This window comes from Myodes glareolus, chromosome 11 (genome assembly GCF_982192425.1).
Source record: "Myodes glareolus chromosome 11, mMyoGla1.1, whole genome shotgun sequence".
Lineage (NCBI taxonomy): Eukaryota > Metazoa > Chordata > Mammalia > Rodentia > Cricetidae > Myodes > Myodes glareolus.
The window spans coordinates 49,381,686-49,400,615 of record NC_142036.1 but is presented as its reverse complement, the minus strand read 5'-3'; the positions used below and the strand labels follow the sequence as shown (position 1 = coordinate 49,400,615).

Genomic DNA, 18,930 nt, shown 5'->3' with positions numbered 1-18,930 from the left:
AAACAATTCCCTTTCTTGTACTGCGATTCACTTATTTTTTTTTTTTTTAATTAGAGAATCAGACTTCAAGAAGATGCCTATTAGAAGTTCGCCCAGCCTCACATCGGCTTCCCCATTTAGACACATCTCTGAGTCCTCAGATTTTTTTTTTTTTTTAGTGGAGAGGGGTGTTTTGTTTGTTTGTTTGGTTGGTTGGTTGGTTTTTCAAGACAGGGTTTCTCTGTGTAACAGCCCTGGCTGTCCTGGAACTAGTTCTTGTAGACTAGGCTGGCCTCGAACTCACAACCCGTCCAGCGGGTTGATTTATATTTTTCAAGACAGGATTTCTCTGTATAACAGCCCTAACTGTCCTGGAACTAGCTCTTGTAGACCAGGCTGGTCTCCATCTGCCTCTGCCTCTGCCTCTGCCTCCCAAGTGTTGGGATTAAACAGGTGCGCCACCACCGGTTCACTCTCGTCGCCGGGAAACCACAGTTCGCCCCGCCTAACAATCGTTGCTATGGGCGGACACTTCGAGCCAGCGTGGAGTATTTAGGACGCCTGCGGCGGTGACCGAAGTCTCAGCTCTCGCGAGGTTTCCTCTTCCGGGAGTCGCTGGGGGACGTACTCCGCGAACGGTGTGGCGATGTGTGGGGACTGTGTGAAGAAGGAGTACCCGAATCGGGTGAGCAAGCGGGCGCGATGAGCCTCCCCGGCCCGGTCTTCGGCCGACATTCCTAGACAGGCCAGGCCCCCTCTGCAGTCCTGTCATCCCGGTGACCCTGGTCTACGGGCGGCTGGTCCCCTCCCTGGTGGCTGACGTCAGCGATCCTTCCGGTTCTCCCGTGTTTCTGGGGACAATCGAGAAACCTCACCATTACCTACCCGACCCGAGTTGACAGCAGCCCCTCAGCTCCTCAAAGCCATCCCGGCTTCATCCTCCGGCTCGATTTGATGAAATTCTTTTATCTAATCCTGGCTCGGGATGAACCTCTGAGGTCATGTTAGAACCCACTTTTTTGAGACAGGTCTCGTGTAGTCCAGGCTGGCTTCAAACTCACTATGTAGCTGAGGATGTTCTTTAACGTCTGTTCCTCCTGCCTCCGTGTTTTGAACGCTGGCATCACAGGCGTGCGCCATTACGTCCAGTTAATATAATGCTAGGGATAGAACCCAGGGCTTGGTGCCTGCTAGGTTAGTTTCCCACCTACCTGTGTGCGGGTGTGTAATTCTTTAAATTTTTTTTTTTTAACGTATCTATCCCAGTTCCCTCTTCCTCCTCTCCTCCCATTCCCTCCACACACACACACCCCCATCCACTCCTCAGTTGACTTCCCAGGGGAGGCTTTACTCTCTAAGTCTGTCCCATCATCTCTTTGAGGCAAGACCAAACCACCCCCCCCCCCACCCCACCCCATCCCCGCCCCAACCTTGGCCGGGCTGAGCAAGATATCTCTCCATAGAGAATAGGCGCCACAAAGTCAGTTCATGGGTTAGTTAGATCCTGGTCCCACTGCCGGTGGTTTCACATACTGCCCAAGCCACACCATTGTCACCTGTATTCAGGGGGCCTCGTTCAGTCCTAGTTATCAGTCCAGCGTCAGTAAGTTCCCACTAACTCGGGTCAGCTTTCCCCATCATGGTCTTCATCCCTTTGCTCATGTTATCTTATCTATCGCTCCTCCCTCTCTTCGATTGCAGCAATCATTTCTATAATTTCGTTACTAACCCATGTTTGAAGATGGTAGAACAGTTTCCAGAGAGGAGCTACCACTTACCCAAGTATGAGAGCCAAGACTAGACTGAGAAATCCCCTCCTAGCCTCCTGTCTTTTCCTTTCTTCTTCCCGTCTCAGTACTGAGGATGGAACCCAGAGCCGGTACCTGCCAGGCAAGCTCTCTACCTACTGATCTGTGCTCCCAGCCTTTAAGCCTTTGTTTCTCTCAGGCTTGACTTTCCTCATTCTTTTAGGGAATACTTACTGCACCTTGCTATGTATAGGCAAATTGTTTGGCTAGGCTGTAAAACAGTGGTTCTCAACTTGTGGGTTTTGACACCTGGGTTCAAACAACCCTTTCCCAGGGGTTGCCTAAGACTATCGGAAAACAGAGATGTTTACGTTGTGATTCGTAACAGTAGCAAAATTGCAGTTTTGAAGTAGCAATGAAGGAGTTTTTGTGATTGGGAGTCATCATAACAGGAGGAACTGTGTTAAAGGGTTGCAGCATTAGGAAGGGTGAGAAGACCTACTGCTATAAAAGAATGACTCACAGGGCAGCTTAAGAACTTACAGTTTGGGAGAGTGTGATTGACACAATGTGATTTAAAGTTAGTGAAAGGGAAGACTGGTAGGGAAAAGGAGTGCAATGTTTTCCATCCAAAGAAGGTGGCTTTCGGAGGATTGTTAAAGTTAGAGGAGAAAGAAACCCAGGGAAAATAACAAGATGAAAGATTTTTTTTTGGTTTGGTTAAGAAGTAAAGCATATTCATAGTTCTTTCTCCTAATATTTTGTGAGGTTTTGGTGGCTCATGCCCAGAATTTGAGAACCAGAGGCAGGCAGATCACAGAGTTCAAAACCAGCCTGCTCTACAAAATGAATTCCAGGACTACCAGGGTACACAGAGAAACCCTGTCTTGAAAAAAAAAACAAGACAATCTCTCTCATATATGTATATATATGATATTCATATATATGTATATATTCTCTCATATATATATGAGAGAGATGTAAGTCTCATATATATATATATAATGATATGTAAGTCTTGAGATTGTTATGTAATGTGAATTTTCATGTGGTATAACCATTTATTTGGTTTATAAAAATGAGTATTATCAAATTTAAGTGTACACTGAAAAGACACAGAAGTGCTTATTCTAGAAAGATGCATGTTCATGTCTGGCAATGTGTATAAGAATGTTTGTAAGGTCATTATTTGAAATAAAGACCAGAACAGAACTTGTGTTCCTAAAAGGGAATATAAAAGTAGAGTCATGAAAGTGTGTTAACTCTGTGTGGCTCTCAGGTGGGAATGGCTTGGCCTCCCAGGGGCATTTGGCAGTATCCAGAGACTTTTGTTTGTTTGTTTATCAAGAAGGGTTTCTCTGTGTAGCCCCAGCTGTCCTGGAACTTGCCCTGTAGAAGGCTGGCCTTGAACTCACAGAGGTCGCCTGTCTGTGTCTCCCAAGTGCAGGGAGTGAAGGTGTGCCCCACCATCACCTGGCTAGAGACATTTTGATTGTCACAATGAAGGAACTACTGACCCTCTCATGGGTAAAGACCAACTATACTGCTGCCATCGATGCACAGGACAGCTATCAAAACAGAGGACTGTGTGCCCTAGTGTCAGTCATGCTGAGCTTGAGGAACCCTGAGTTAGGGCAATGAAAGCACTAGAATTAGATACAGTGGTCTGACTTTAGTCTGGCTGTATTGATAAAGAACACATGAAGTGCAATTTTAAATCAAGCCAACTAACGTATAGTAAGAATTTCCTGTTTGCTAAAACCAGGTTGGAAAGCAAGAAGTTACTGTAAAGTCATTGTATTGATGGCTGCTGAAGGTTATACCCAAGAGTGGTCGTATAAGGGACCAGAGATTGCTCAGTGGTTGGTGCTATTGAGAAGGACCAGGATTTAGTTCCCTGCACCCACACAGTAGCTAGCAACTGTCTATAACTCCAGTTCCAGTTCCTCTTCTGGCTTCCATGAGTACCTGGCAGGCATTCACATATGTAAAATAAAGACAATTTTTTTTAAAATTTTTTTAAAATTTTTTTAAAGGTACCTGGAGGGACAGCCGTGGGTGCTGGGAACCGAACTCTTATATTTTTGGTTGTGAGCCTAGCCTTTAACAGCAGAGCCATCCCTCCAGGCCATAAAGACAATTTTTTAAGCAAAAAGAATGAGGGAGAAGTTTCTGGAATGTAAGAAGTGTCTTTGCCTTGACTGATGGTTCTGCAGTTTGTAATTGTTATTCTGTATGTTTCTGATTTTACTATTTTTCTATATTATGTTTTAGTTTATGCTTTAATATCTAGAAAGGTTTTTATGAGTCTTAATGAACATTGCACATTGGGGACTGTGAGGGAAAGTTCGCTGTGGAGCTTGTTAACAGAGCTGATTAGGGGCTAGAGAAATGGCTCAGAAGTCAAGAGACTCTAAGTTCAGTTCCCACCACTCAGGTCAGCTGCTCACAGCAGCCTGGAACTCTGGCCCCCGGAGGAGGGGTGGTCCAGTACCCTCCTCTGGCCTTCTCAGGAACCTGTATTCATTTTACTCACACCTCCACACACACGCTCACAGACAAGGACACATTAATCTTTAAAAAAGAGAGATTAGCGGGGCAGTGGTGACTTACACCTTAATCCCAGCTGTCGGGAGGCAGAGGCAGGCAGATCTCTGTGAATTTGAGGCCAGCCTCGTCTATAAGAGCTAGTTCCAGGACAGGCCACAAAGCTACAGAGAAACTCTGTCTCGAAAAACAAAACAAAACAAACAAAAAACCAGATTATTGGTTTATTCTTTTCTATGCTCCCCCCCCCCCCCCGCAACCAGAAGTAGCAGGATAACTTTATTCAGAGTAAAATGATAGTACAGATTAAAAGGGAGATGCACTGGGCTGGCAAGAGGACTTAGTGGGTCAAGATACTTGCTTGCCAAGCCTGACGACCCAAGTTCTATCCTCAGGACTCACATGGTGGAGGGAGAGAGCCAAGGCCTGCAAGTGTCCTCTGCCCGCCACGTGTGGCACAGGTGTGCTCCCCCAAATAAATACAGAGATGTAATGACAGAGAGACTGTCAGAGTTGCAAAGGGAGCACAGAGCAGCTCTGGGCTGCCGAGAAAGTGCTGTTCTAAAGCGTTCTTTTGCTTTTATTCAGTTTTGAATAATTAAAGGGCTGTCATGAGACAGAATTAAATGTTTCTTTGACATTTGAGAAGACATATTTAGAAATAGCTAGTGGGCAGATAGAAAGTTCCCCATGCAGCTTCAGATATGGGATGGAGAGCTCTAAAGAACTCAGGACAGCTTTGTCCAGTTGAAGCTCAGTGACCATTTAGAATCCCTACTTAATTCCCATTCTTAGAAGGAAATTCTTTGTCCAGAGTCAGGATTCTTCCCATTAACTGGGGTTCTTTTAAGTCAGGCATTTTTAAGTGAAAGATTTAATTTTATTATTTTTAGTTATGTGTATATGTGTGGGTATGCACCATGGCATATTTTAAAGCATAAGAATAGAAGATAGGAATAGAGAATAGAAGCTGGGCAGTGATGTCACATGTCTTTAATTCCAACACTTGGAAGCTAGAGTAGGTGGATCTCTGAGATTGAGGCCAGCCTGGTCTACAGAGTGAGTTCCAGGACAGCCAGGGCTACATGGAGAAACCCGACCTGTCCCAGAGTTTGTGTTTGGGGGAAGTCAGACAAGAACCAGTGGAGAACTACTGCTTCCTGGCTTTCTTCCTTCGGGCTCCTCAGCTCATTTTCTTACGCAGTCCAGATCCTGCCACCTGCCCAGGGGTGGCACTGCCCATGGTGGGCTGGCCTGTAGCACAAATTCTAATTGGTCTTAATAACAAAAACTCAAGAGTCAACTATCGGGGTGAAAGCGGAAGGATCAGAGAAACAGTGGCCAGCCACTATAGAGTTCTTACCTCTACCATTGCTCAGACCAAAGGGACAATTTTGTCCCTACAAAGCCTCAGACTGCATTCTCGGACTGTTCTTCAAACTGCCACAAGCTCCTGTCTCCTCCTGCCTTACACTCCTCTCTCTGCCTAGCCATATCACTCCTGTCTCTACCTCCCTAGTGCTGGGATTAAAGACGAGTGATCCCAAGATCATCTTTGTGTGAACTCTGTTTCTCTTTTAGACAAGATTCAATCTGTGTAGTCCAGGGTGGCCTTGAACTCACAGATCCGTGCCTACCTCTGTCTCTCAAGTGGTGGGATTAAAGGTGTGTGCACCACTGTCTGGCCTCTATGGCTAACTAACTCTGCACTCTGATCTTCAGGCAAACTTTGTTTGTTAGATCACAAATAAAATATCACCTGACCCTCCCACATTGGTCATTTATCAAGAAAATGCTCCCCACACATGCCAACAGGTCAATCAAATGGAGGCAGATCCTCAATTGAGATTCTTTCTTTTCAGATCTGTGTGTTTGTGTCAAGTTGACAAAAAAAAAAAAAAAACTCATTGCCCTTTACAATGTGTAGGTTTTACTTTCTGTAAAATTAGAGTGTGTCCCTATTTCTTCATTGCTGAAAGTCTATAATTCCAAAATTTGTCTTTTTTCTTCAAAGTATCTTAAGTAAATATCTATGTCTAACTATATAGTGATATCTTTTTTAAAATTTATTTAATGTGTATTGATGCTTTGCCTGCATACATATCTGTGTAAGGGTGTCAGATCTCCTGAAACTGGAATTACAGACAGTTGTTAGCTGTAATGTAGATCCTGGAAATTGAACCCAGGTCCTCTGCGAGAGCAGTCAGTGCTCTTAACCACTGAGCCATCTCTCCAACCCCATATAATCATATCTTAATTCCTCCTCCAGAACTAATCTCTTCTTTAATACACAGAGGTAAGACACCCTCAGAAGGGAGAGAGAGTTGTGGTGTGGGGAACCAGGAAGACTCATTTGAGGTGGCTCACCCTTGAGTCATCCCTGGAGCTCTCTGTGGCACCAGATACACAGATGCTCTGGAGAAATGTTGTGAATGATTTTTGTATCACAATAACTATTAAAAACGCCCAACCAGGCAGGAGAGGCGACTCAGTAGCTAAAGAGCTTGCTGTTTAAGCGTATTGACCCAAGTTCCATACCCAGAACTAGCGTAAGGGTGGAGGACTCCGTGAAGTGCTCCTCTGACTTCTGCACATGCAGCTGGACCCATGCACACTGCTCATCACATAATAAAATATATTCTTAAAAAACAGAAATAGGGGCTGGAGAGATGGCTCAGAGGTTAAGAGCACTGCCTGTTCTTCCAAACGTCCTGAGTTCAATTCCCAGCGACCACATGGTGGCTCACAACCATCTGGAATGGGGTCTGGTGCCCTCTTCTGGCCTGCAGGCATACACACACAGACAGAATATTGTATACAAAATAAATAAATAAATATTAAAAACAAAAAAAACCAGAAATAATCAGTATTACTTAGAACCGTGTTAGATTATCTGCAAAATAGCATTCATAGGTGTTAACAGAGTCTTAGCAGAGATGTCTCTCTGAGCCAGGAGTCTGTTTAGTTGTTCATGCTAAAGCAGAAGCCTCTGCTCCTTGACCACCATTGTTTTGGTCTGGTCCACTGGAGCACCTAACCTCTGCCTCAGTACCACATACTCTTAAAAGACTGAAGTCGTGCCTGGGATACTTGCCGCTATCCTGTGGTGTTAATAAAGGCTCGAGAGGAAGCTGTTTCAGTGTGTACAGTTATCTTTAGCATTGACTCATTGCTTCTATTTTGATTGACTTAATTCTAGTTTTGTTTTTCAAGACACAGTTTCCCTGTGTAGCCATGACTGTCCTGAAACTCGCTCTGTAGACTAGGGTGGCCTCAAACTCACAGAGACCTCTGTCTCCCAAGTGCTGGGATCTTAATTCTAGTTTTATGGCTGGTCCTTTAAAAGTACTTCTAAAATTTTCTAATTTCTTTTTCATATTGAATGTTTTTCCTTGTTATTTCTAAATATTTGGACTTAGTTCTCTTTTATGCTGTTTTCTCTGCATAGGTACATAGGGAGTTCTTAGGTGCATAGGGATTGTACCTAAGCTGATTACTTAAAAACGTACTTCAAGCAGGGTGGTGGTAGCCCACTCCTTTAATTCCAGCACTCAAGAAGCAGAGACAAGTGGATCTCTGAGTTCGAAGCCAGCCTGGTCTACAGAGAAAGTTCCAGGACAGGCTACAAAACTACACAGAGAAACCCTGTCTAAAACAAACAAACAAAGAAACAAACAAACAAGCAAATAGATTCAAGCAGATATCTTCTGGCTGTGTCTTTTACCTGTCGAGATTTTGGGCCTATTAATCAGTTTCACCAAAGTTTTCAAAGTGTAAGAAAATTTCTATCTAATACTTTAGGGGAGCACCTGTCTGGAGAATGGATCATTCTTGCTGAACTTCACAGGCTGTGCGGTGTGCAATAAGCTGGATTTTATGCTGATCACTAACAGATCCCTGAAAGAAGAAGATGGAGAAGAAATAGTTACCTATGATCGTAAGTTGAGTTTGTTTTGAAATCCTAAGCCATTGGCAGGTATCAGCTTTCAGAAGCTGGTGTGCCGCACAGGTGTTCCAAGGGCACGGCCAGTGTCGTGTTGCAGGGTATAGTTACTGAGAGGCAAATCCAGTTAGGACCTCCTCCTTCACCCAGCATCTCCACACTGAAGAGCCGCAGATAACTCAAGGGTGAGATCCAGGTCTTGCCTGCTCTGTAGCTCAGGCTAACCTAAACTTGTGATCTTCCTGTCCCTGCCTCTTCAGCAATGAGATCATAGACGTGTGCCACAACACCCAGCCAGTTGTAAAGACTTTATATCATCTTAGATAGGATACACACAGAAAGTTTATTGTTTGTTTTTGTCTGCCTTTGAAATCTGCATCTCCTTTAAGGTGTATTTTGTGGAGGGAACAGAGCATAGTGAGTAAGAGCCGTGGTTCTGGGGCCGCATTCTTGTGTTAAGAATTCTGGCTCCAAACCTCCTATGTCTGTAGTTGTCTGTTTACTTAATCACAGTGTGCCTTTGTTTCCTGACAAAGGGAACATAATATTATGTCTCATTGAATTTTAGATTATATGAATAGCTAAAAAGAAAAAAGTGTTTAAAGATACCTGGCATACAGTAACCACAGTTTGTTTATGTTAAATTATTTTTAGTAGGCTCTTCTGTTGCCATCCAACGTTACCATCACTTTAACGTCCCCCTGGTGTTATTGAGGCCTGGCCGTAGCTGCCCGCTTACTCTCTTTCCTCTCTCTTTCCTGAGAATAACAGCATTTGTGTAGCCACATGGGGCCACTTTTCAAAAACACAATCTTAGACTTGCTAGCACAGGCCTTTGATCCCAGATACTTGGTGACAAGCACCTTTACTCGATCTCTCCAGCTTGGTCCCAGCTACTCAGGAGGCTGAAAGGTCAAGGCCTGCCTGGACTACAGAGTGAGTTCAAAGTCAACCTGGGCAATTTAGTGAGACCTTAACCCAAAAAGTGACAAGGTCAGGAGGTGGTGGCGCACACCTTTAACCCCAGTACTCAGGAGGCAGGCAGATGTCAGTGAGTTAATCCCAGTACTCAGGAGGCAGGCAGATCTTGGTGAGTTCGAGGCCAGTACAGAACAAGTTCCACAACAGCGAGGGCTTACAGAGAAACCCTGTCTCAAACAAAACAAAGCAAATAGAAAGAGTGACAAGAAGACTGGGAATATAGGTCAGTGGTAGAGTGCCTGCTCTAGGTTCAGTTCCTAGTGCCCCAAAAGTAAATGAATAAATAAATGACATCTGTGTATCTGTGTATTGATTTCTGTAGGTAGCTTTCAGTGGGAGTTAATGTGTATACATTGAGCCTTTGAGTTCAGGTCCTAATTAGGTAATGTTGTGATAGAATCTGGATTTCCTAAGGTCAGCACTCTAATGAGTTCTGTGCTAAATGCGACAGAGTTAAGATTCCTTTTAAGCATTATATGCTAAGAATAGAAATTTCATTGTTTTAAGAAACTTGTCCAGACTTCATTATGTGTCTTTGTTTTGACAGACCTGTGTAAGAATTGTCATCATGTAGTAGCCAGACATGAGTATACATTCAGTATCATGGATGAATTTCAGGTAAATGTATATGTGGGTATTATTGAGGTGGGACAAAGACTAAAAGTACCCTCTAGCATCTACACACAGTTTTTGTAATGAAGTACTAGCAATTATTAATGGAAACCACCACTGACTTTATTTGTGTAAGCTGGGAAACCTTAACCGTGGGTGGATCTGTGCATCTCCACAGGAATCACAAATCAAAATATGTGCTTTATAAATGATTTTCAGTCCTGTCATTTTATTTAATTAGTTTACTATGGGTTTTTTCTTCCCTCCTTCCTTCCTTCCTTCCTTCCTTCCTTCCTTCCTTCCTTTAAAAGTTTCATCTATTTGTTACGTGTACAGTGTTCTGCACACCAGAAGAGGGCACCAGATCTCATCCTAGATGATTGTGAGCCACCATGTGGTTGCTGGGAATTGAACTCAGGACCTCTGGAAGAGCAGCCAGTGCTCTTAACTTCTGAGCCATCTCTCCAGCCCCCTATGGGTTCTTTCTTAAAAATAAGATTTAAAATATTTATTGCTTTTTATATGTATGTGTGTTTGTCTGTGTGGGGCACACATGTGCATGTGTGCATACCTTGTGAATACTTGGTGCCCAGAAAGACCAGAAGAGGGTTCTAGATTCCCTGGAACTGGAGTAACAGATGGTTGTGAGCCACCTTGTGTCTTTTGCAGGAGCATCAATGCTCTTCACTGCCAGGCCATCTCTAGTCTGCCAGTATGGGTTTGTATGAGATTACTACAGTGGTGCTTTTTCTCCAGTACTGTGGGAATTGCACAGTTGGCTTAATTTAAGTGCTGGCTGCTAGGTGGTAGCGGCAGTAGCAGCACATACCTTTAATCTCAGCACTCAGAAGGCAGAGGCAAACGGATCTCTGAGTTTGAGGCCAGCCTGGTCTGCAGAGTGAGTTCCAGACATTGTCCTGTCCACGTAGTGCGTATGAAAATCTGATAAGGAGGTTATGCCCAAGTTGGTATGTGGATTTGAGCAACTGTTTGTTCTCAAGTTTACTAAGCCTTTTTTAAATATATAATTTGCTAAACTAACTTGAAAGGTAGATCCATCAAGGATGAAGGAGCAAAGCAGAATCAGTAGAGAAAAGTGGTTTGTTACGTTAGTTTTCCTGCAGTCAGGAGAACGTTGAAGAGCTCTAGTCTCTAGCATAGGCCCATGGTTGCTGAAGATCAGGACAAACATCCCAATATTAGCGGGACCTAGCTCTGGACAAACCAGGACCCAGGGCTCTTCCTTAAGGTGCTTATTTTCAATTTTTAAACTGGCTTTGTGTGAACTGTATATTTATGCACAAGATAAGAGTATCAGGTTAGACTTCAAACAGCCGAGATAATTTTTTAAGTCATTCAAATTTAGTATTTATTTAGGAAAATAAAATGTAATTGGCTACAGCAAAACCATAAAATAGCATAATACCTTCTACTCATATTTTTAAATTTTTACTTATTTTAAAATTTATTTATTTATTTATTTCTTATGTATATAACATTCTGCCTCCATGTATGCCTGCATGCCAGAAGAGGGCGCCAGATCTCATTATCGATGGCTGTGAGCCACCATGTAGTTGCTGGGAATTGAACTCAGGACCTCTGGTAGAGTAGCCAGTGCTCTTAACCACTGAGCTATCTCTCCAGCCCCCTATTTTAAATTTTTTTTTGAGATTTGTTTTTACTTTTATGTGTGTAAGTGTTTTGCCTTCATGTATGTCTATGTACTGTGTCTATGTACCATGTACATGCAGTGCCCACAGAGGCCAGAAGAAGGTGTCATATCCCCCTGGAACTGGAGTTACAGTTGTGAGCTGCCACACGGGTGCTGGGAATTGGAGCCAGGTCCTCTGGAAGAGCAGCCATTACTTTAATGACTGTGCCATCTCTCCATCCCCTAAATTTTGCTTATTTTTATTATGTGTATGAGTGTTTTGCCTGCATGTATGTACCACATTTGTGCCTGGTACCCATGAAGGCTAGAAGAGAAGACTAAATCTCCTGGAACTGAAGTCACACATAGCTATGAACTGGCTGTGGGGGTTGGAAACTGAGCACAGGTCTCCTGCAGGAGCAGTAGGAACAGCAAGTGCCTTTAACTGCCTAGCCATCTCTAGTCCCTCATTCGTATTTTTAAATGGAAAGAGGAACATACATACACAATTACATATGTCAGGATCTGATCTGAGATATTTTGCTTAATCTAAACATCTTGACTATAACTCTCCCCAGCCCCCCAACCCCGCCCCAGACAGGATTTCTCTGTGTAGTCCTGACTGTCCTGGAACTCGCTTGGTAGACCAGACTGGCCTCAAACTCACAGAGAGATCCATCTGCCTCTCTGATTCCCAAATGCAGGGATTAAAGATGTGCACCACCACTGCCCGATGACCACAAAGCTTTTTAACAACCAAAATTTAGTAGGATCAGGGTCTGGAGAAGGGGGTGTCTGGAGGCGCCATGTCAGGCCGGGAAGGTGGCAGAAAGAAGCCCCTGAAACAGCCCAAGAAGCAGGCCGAGGAAATGGGCGAGGAGGATAAGGCTTCCAAGCGGAAACAAAAAGAGGAGCAGAAGAAGCTCGAGGAGCTAAAAGCCAAGGCCGCAGGGAAGGGACCCCTGGCCACAGGTGGAATTAAGAAATCTGGCAAAAAGTGAGCTGTTCCTCATATCTGAGATGATGGTGACCCTCTTCCATTCCTATTTAAACTTCTGGATTCCCTGCCATAACATCTTTGCCATCTACAGCTAGAATGAAGTGTTATCCTGGAGCCTGTTAAACATCTGGTTTCCCTACTATAACATCTTTGCCACCTATAGTTAGAATGAAGTGTTATCCTGGAGCCTGTTGTACTTTGTAATAAACTTTTGTTAAAAAAATAATAATAATAACAAAATAAATAATACAAATGGCAAAAAAACAACAAAGATTTATGCCTTAAAATATTTATATAATTTGTGTAACTTACAGCAAAACCAAGGTCTCAGGGACCAAAGAGTGAGCATTTCATAAGCTTAGACACCCCTAGCTCTGTCTTTGTGAGAGGAAGCGGGTATTTACAACTCCTTTAAGTGCACATGGGGTCTTTGAGTGGATATTGAGATTGCCCGGTTAGTCCTGAGAGAGCTGTTGTAAAGCACTTTCATGAGACCAAAGTCCAGCTCATTTTCCTTTATGACTGAGTATAACCACCTTCAGACAGCCCCCAAAATTACTCTGTGTAGAAGCAAGAAAAGGAAAAGGAAGATGGCTTGTAGCCATAATGCCTAATTAATTTCCAGTTCTCTTGCAAACAGAATCTCTTGCACTGGGCTCTACCTCTAGTCCTATATTCTCAACATCTGTTCTTGCTCAACCCACATCCTATACTTAGCCATCAGATGGTTTTATATTGCTTTGCTGGCCTTTGGCAGCCATCATTGCTGTAATACACGTGCAGGCTCCTTACCCCAAGACTGTAGCTGGCCCAGCTTCTCTCACTCATTTCCCATGGCTCTTCCATACATACCCCATATAAAATAGTGCTCCAACATTGGAGGAGGATTCTCCTTCTTTCTCTTGAATGCTACTCTACCCCATATCATGAGGGATCACATGATACTGTCTCCAGCATCTTTTCTAGGTTGGAAATTTTATGTTAAGGCTATCCAAATGCCCTCTTTTGGCCTCTGTGAGCACTGCCCTTACATATATTAATCTGCAACACACACACAAATGCACATAAATTTTTTAAAAAGTGTTTAATAATGGTGGCTCATGCCTTTAATTCCAGCACTTGAGAGGCAGAGACAGATGGATTTCTGTGAGTTTAAGGCTAGCCTGGTCTACAGAGTGAATTCCAGAACAACTAGGTCTACACAGAGAAACCCTGTCTCAAAAACCAAAACAAATCAAAAAGTTTAAAAATTGCATTAAACATGCTTAGCTCTTCTTACTTTGTTAAAAATAATTTAAACTTATTTGTTTCACTCAGCTGCTTCTGTGATCCATTCTGGAAGCAGTTCTTTACTTGTTTTTGCCTTTTTTCTTGAATAGTTTTGTTTTGTTTTTCCTATTTTGAAAGTGTCTCATTGTGTAGCACTGGAGAGTCCCTGCCTTACCCCCCAGTGCTGAGATTAGGGACCTGCACCACCGTGCTCAGTTTTGAATATCTGTAACAGCTCTCCTATTTCCGTGTTCCTCTAACTCTGTAAAGTGGCCTTCATTTTCCTTTGGTTAAAGCTCCTGTCCCGCAGGCCTCTGCAGCCCTTCTTACTCCCATGCTGTTGCTGTTTGTAACTCTCTCACTGTCTTTTCCAGATCTGGGTTTGTTAACCTTCGGTTCCTTAAGTGTTTCTTTTCTTGCGGTCTGCTTGACTGTTTTTTTCTGTGTCTTACAATAGATTTTAACTGCTTTTTTGCTTCTTTCTCTCATGCTCTTTCCTGTTTTCTAATGGCAAGGCTACACGGGGCAAGATGGAGAGGGAAGTGCAGAGTACATCAGGAATATATTACACGCCACTGTAATCTTTGAAATCTGACAAAAGCCCTTAAATGGATGGTGTGATCACCTTGGGGAATATGTGAGTGAGTTGGGGGCGGTGGCTAGGGGTGGGAAAGAGAACAAGGGCCTCTGAGTGAGCACTTGGGAGGCTCTATCTGCTCCACCCTTCCCCCAGATGGTTACTCCTAGCCCGCTGAGCCTCCCTAGGAATGCTTAGGGCCTATAAATTCCCCCCGCCGCGCCCCCACTTGGCCAGATTGGTAAAAGGTGTCCTGATCTCACGGAGCCCTGTGTCCCTAGCATCTTAGCCTACTTTCCCACAGAAGCACTGTAGTATGTGTTTAGATCCCACAGCCTCTATCCAACACAATCTTAAAAGACGTGTGTGTTTTCCTGGGAATCTAACTGCCACATATGTAACATACTCCCATGGGGAGCTACTGTGGAATTCCAAATCACTGACTTACAATGAAATTCACATTCCTGGTTGCCCATAAATCAGAGGTTACAAATATGGCCAGTTTCACTGATTTAATAATCTTACCAGGTTATATCATGCATTGTATCAGTTTTTTTTTTTTCCAAGTCAAGGGCATTAATTTTGTAAAGGTCAGGGTGTGTTCTTTCCTTTGTTCGTGACTGACCGCTGCACACAGCACATTGCAGAGCATGGACACATTCACTAGAGACTTGACAGGTTAGGTTAGTGGAAAATCCAGCACTCTCTTTCTCTCTTTCAATTGAACATTTTTATTTTGTTGCTATTTAGTGTTTGTTTGTTTGGGGCCATACTGGGGAATTAAACCTTAGTCCTTCATGCTTGCAAGGAAAGTACTCTACCACCTGAGCCAAAACTCAGCCCTTTCTCCCTCTCCCTCTCTCTCCCTGCCCTCTGTGTGTGTGTTTGTGTGTGTGTCTGTGTTGAGACTTGGGCTTGCTTTGTAGCTCAGGCTGACCTCAGCCTTATGACCCTCCTGCCTCAGTTTCCCAAGTGTGGGATTAGAAGTGCTCTCCATCACACTTTGTCTTCCCAATAGTGATAGTGAGTGATTGTCTTCCAGTAGTGATGTCTGGTGGGCTCAAGCAGTAGATGTGTTGACAACAGCAGATACCTTGTAGAGGGTAGATTTTTATTGTATTTTATGCTCATGAGTAGTATCTATTCTCTAAGCATTAGCCTGTATGTATTTCTACTGGGTCTATAGAGGAGACTTTACAATCATGAGTGCTGAGAGGTAACTCAGTGGAAGGGTCCCTGTCTAGGATGCTCAAAGCTCTGGACTTAACTTCCAGCACTGAAAATCAATCAGCTGGCCAATTGATTAATCCAAGAACAGTCTTCAAAAGTGACTATCTGCTGTCTGCTAGACTTGCCAGTTGAAATGGAAAAGTACTTGTCTTCTTTGGGAACTTTGTGCTTTGTCATTGCTTTGCTCTGCAGTCCTTTCTAGTGACTGTCCACACCCAGAGACACTGTTTGACTGATCACTTCCAGACAGCAACATCTGCTGTGGAGGCACTAGTAGATTCAACATAGATACTTGTTTTCCTAAACAAAACAAAAATATTTTAAATAAAAAGTTTAAAGGACATACATCTGTGACAACTGTAAGAATAGGTCTTTGCCTTAAGGAATTTTGCTTAAAATAAAATCCCTTCTGTCACCCATCTAGACATTTGTTAAGCATAAGACACGTGAAACTTGTTAAAAACTTAAATACTAAATAGATGAAATCTTGAGCAATTAACTGTTTAATATGAGCTGTGACCTGCTAGGGAACATAATATATTTTTTATTTCCTAGGGCTAATAAAGGTAGCTTTATTCAGCTTGAGAATTCTGTCTCCCTCCCACACCCCCATTGTATAAATATCTTGGAAAGGTACAGCCCTAAGAACAAGAATTTGTCCTTCAAAATACACACCCAATCTGCTTCATTATTTATTTTATTTATTCATGTTTTTTTAAGAGGTTCATTTCAGCTAGTCAATTATGCTCTACACCTTTAATCCCAGCACTTGGAAGGCAAAGACAGGTGGATTTCTGTGAGTTTGAAGCCAGCCTAGTCTACAGAGTGAGTTCCAGGGCAGCCAAGGCTACAGAGAAAAACTCTCATGAAAAACAAAAAAAAAAGAGTTCATTTGTTCAATTACTATTTATTTGTGTGTGTGATGTGCATATTTGCCATGAAACATGTACAGGTTTAGAGGACAAAACTTGGGAGTCCATTCTTCCACTGTCTAGGTTCCTGGGATCAAGGTCACCAAGCTCAGGTCAGCAAGATTGAACAGCAAATGCCTTTACCTGCTGAGTCACCTCACTGCTCACTGGCCTTTTCCTTCCTTCCTTCCTTCCTTCCTTCCTTCCTTCCTTCCTTCCTTCCTTCCTTCCTTCCTTCCTTTCTTCCTTTCTTCTTCCTCTCTTTCTCTCTTTCTCTCTCTCTCTCTCTCTCTCTCTCTCTCTCTCTCTTTCTTACTTTTTCTTTTTGAGGCAAGGTTTCATGGAGTCCAGGCCGGCTTTGAACTCCTGATCCTCCTGCCTCCACCTCCTGAGTGCTGGTGTACAGTTGTGTGCCACCATGCCCAGTTTGTGCAGTACTGAAGACTGAAACCAGGGCTTTGTACATAGCAGACAAGTTCTTTACCAGTTGAGCTACATGCAGCCTCAGCCCGGGTATCTTTATTAGTTTAAATAGAAGCACTAAGCAAAATATTTATGCTTTCTTAGTGCAAGAAATAGCCATGTACTTTCAAATGACATTCTTACATACGTGATAACTAAGAGTTTACACGAACAAAAGGCTCCAGGAGTGTGCAGAATAAACGTAAGCACTGCTAGTGGGAGCTGAAGAACTAATCTGATGTGCAGCAGGATCACCAGTGGCAACTTACAGGAAAGCTTTTCTGAGCAGTCGTTTATGGAGCATCTTTCTCCCTGTCCCTTGAGGTAATTTTGTACTTTGTCTTGTTCTAGGAGTACACCATGCTGTGTCTGTTGTGTGGCAAAGCTGAAGACACCATCAGTATTCTCCCTGATGACCCCCGACAAATGACTCTGTTGTTCTAAGCTTCCTGTGGTTCTGTTGTAGCTATGTTGGCTTGACTTACAATATAGCAGGCCTGATGGTTTGTCTAAGTCTAATAATGAAAATTCTTTGTATTTCTTTTTTCTACTTAGACTTACCTCCTTGGAAGAAAAAGTAATTTGGGGAATTGTTGTTTCCTAGAGTTGAGCTCCTCTGCTAATCCCCTGTACGTGCCAGAGTGAAATGTCTTTGCTCGTGGTTATTTGGCTAGAAAACCACTAGAGCCTGTGCACATTCTGCACTCAGATCTTGGTTTCCTGTCAGAGGAATCCACAAATCCTTGCAAAAGTAAGTGTGGAGTGAGCAGGAATTCTACATGATGAATTTAGAGTATTTTGTGCTACCAAAAAACCCACCACTACCAACAACAACAACAGTCAACCAACCAAACAAACTAAAAACAAACAAGCAACAAAAAAACACAGAAATCAAAACCACAGTGGTTAAGGGATAGTCAGACAAGAATTACCAGTGAACACAACAGTATTCATTTTAAAATAAGTGAATTGATATTGAATTATAACCCAGAGTGTATACTAAATACCCATGCTGATAGCAATGATTGGGTGGATGGATGGATAAATAAATAAGGGAGGAAAAGAAGGGAAAGGAAGGGGCATGGATTTCCTATGGTTCTACATTGTCAGTGTGGGCTGTGTGCATAGTGGCTTCCTTCCAAAGAGTAGCAAGGGCTCAGCAGTGATAGCACACACCTTTAATCCCAGCACTCGGGAGGCAGAGGCAGGCAGGTCTCTGTGAATTCGAGGCCAGCCTGGTCTACAGACAGAGCTAATTCCAGGATAGCTAGGGCTGTTACACAGAGAAACCCTGTCTCAATCTCCCCCCCCCCCCTCAAAAAAAAGTAGCATGGAAAGAGGGAAAGGAATGACTTTAAGGAAGAGAACTCTAACAAACACTGGCTCAGCTAGGCGATCATGGTTAATAACGCCATCAGTAAGCCTTGATGTCGGGTACCCTTGATATGATACAGTATGAAGATCTCTGTGGTTTTTTCCCCAGGGAGCCATAATCTATGTAATCATAAGAACAACACACAAGTTCAGTTCTGCAGAGTGATTGTATCTTTCAAAACTACCCAAGGTCTTCAAAAACAAGTAAAATCTGAAAAACTAGGAGGCTAAGGAGGCATGGTACTTGAATGTATTGTAATGGAAGCCTATCCTAGAGGAAGGATGCATGTGAGAAACCAGAGACTTGGAATAAAGGATGTAATGTAAGTTTATAGGATCGTTTCATTTACTCCAAAGGGATCATAGAATGTGTTTTGTGCATGATTGAAAGAGCACTGGTTTGGTGGTCACAACACTGGCTTTTAGGCCACATTGTCCTTTGGAAGCAGATAGCCCTTAAACAGAGCAGTGCTCTGGACTTCGGTATCCTGTTTCTGTAAAACTGGGCTAACAGAATGTGATACTGTGCTCTTTTTGCAGCATTGCTAGGAGACCCAAATGAATTAATGAATGTAAAGTTCTCCATAGAGAATAGGCTCCAAAAAGTCAGTTCATGTGCTAGTGTTAAATCCTGATCCCACTGCCA

At 43.1% G+C, this 18,930-nt stretch overlaps 1 protein-coding gene and 1 pseudogene across 1 annotated transcript; both read left to right on the top strand.

Annotated features, from left to right (window-relative positions):
* Nucleotides 1-512: 512 nt before the first annotated feature.
* Nucleotides 513-18,616, top strand: Churc1 (churchill domain containing 1). Its single transcript, XM_048415972.3, has 4 exons — nucleotides 513-664; nucleotides 8,076-8,211; nucleotides 9,746-9,816; nucleotides 17,262-18,616. The coding sequence occupies exons 1-4, from the start codon at nucleotides 626-628 to the stop codon at nucleotides 17,352-17,354; spliced, it is 339 nt and encodes a 112-aa protein (XP_048271929.1). The 5' UTR covers nucleotides 513-625; the 3' UTR covers nucleotides 17,355-18,616.
* LOC148120504 (translation machinery-associated protein 7 pseudogene) lies at nucleotides 9,823-17,364 on the top strand (annotated as a pseudogene).
* Nucleotides 18,617-18,930: the final 314 nt, after the last annotated feature.

Excerpts from the sequence above, each read along its gene's own strand:
- Churc1 (XM_048415972.3), top strand. The coding sequence starts at position 626 with ATGTGTGGGGACTGTGTGAAGAAGGAGTACCCGAATCGG. Across the intron at positions 665-8,075 it reads AGAAGGAGTACCCGAATCGG|GGGAGCACCTGTCTGGAGAA; the intron begins GTGAGCAAGCGG and ends CTAATACTTTAG. Across the intron at positions 8,212-9,745 it reads AGAAATAGTTACCTATGATC|ACCTGTGTAAGAATTGTCAT; the intron begins GTAAGTTGAGTT and ends TTGTTTTGACAG.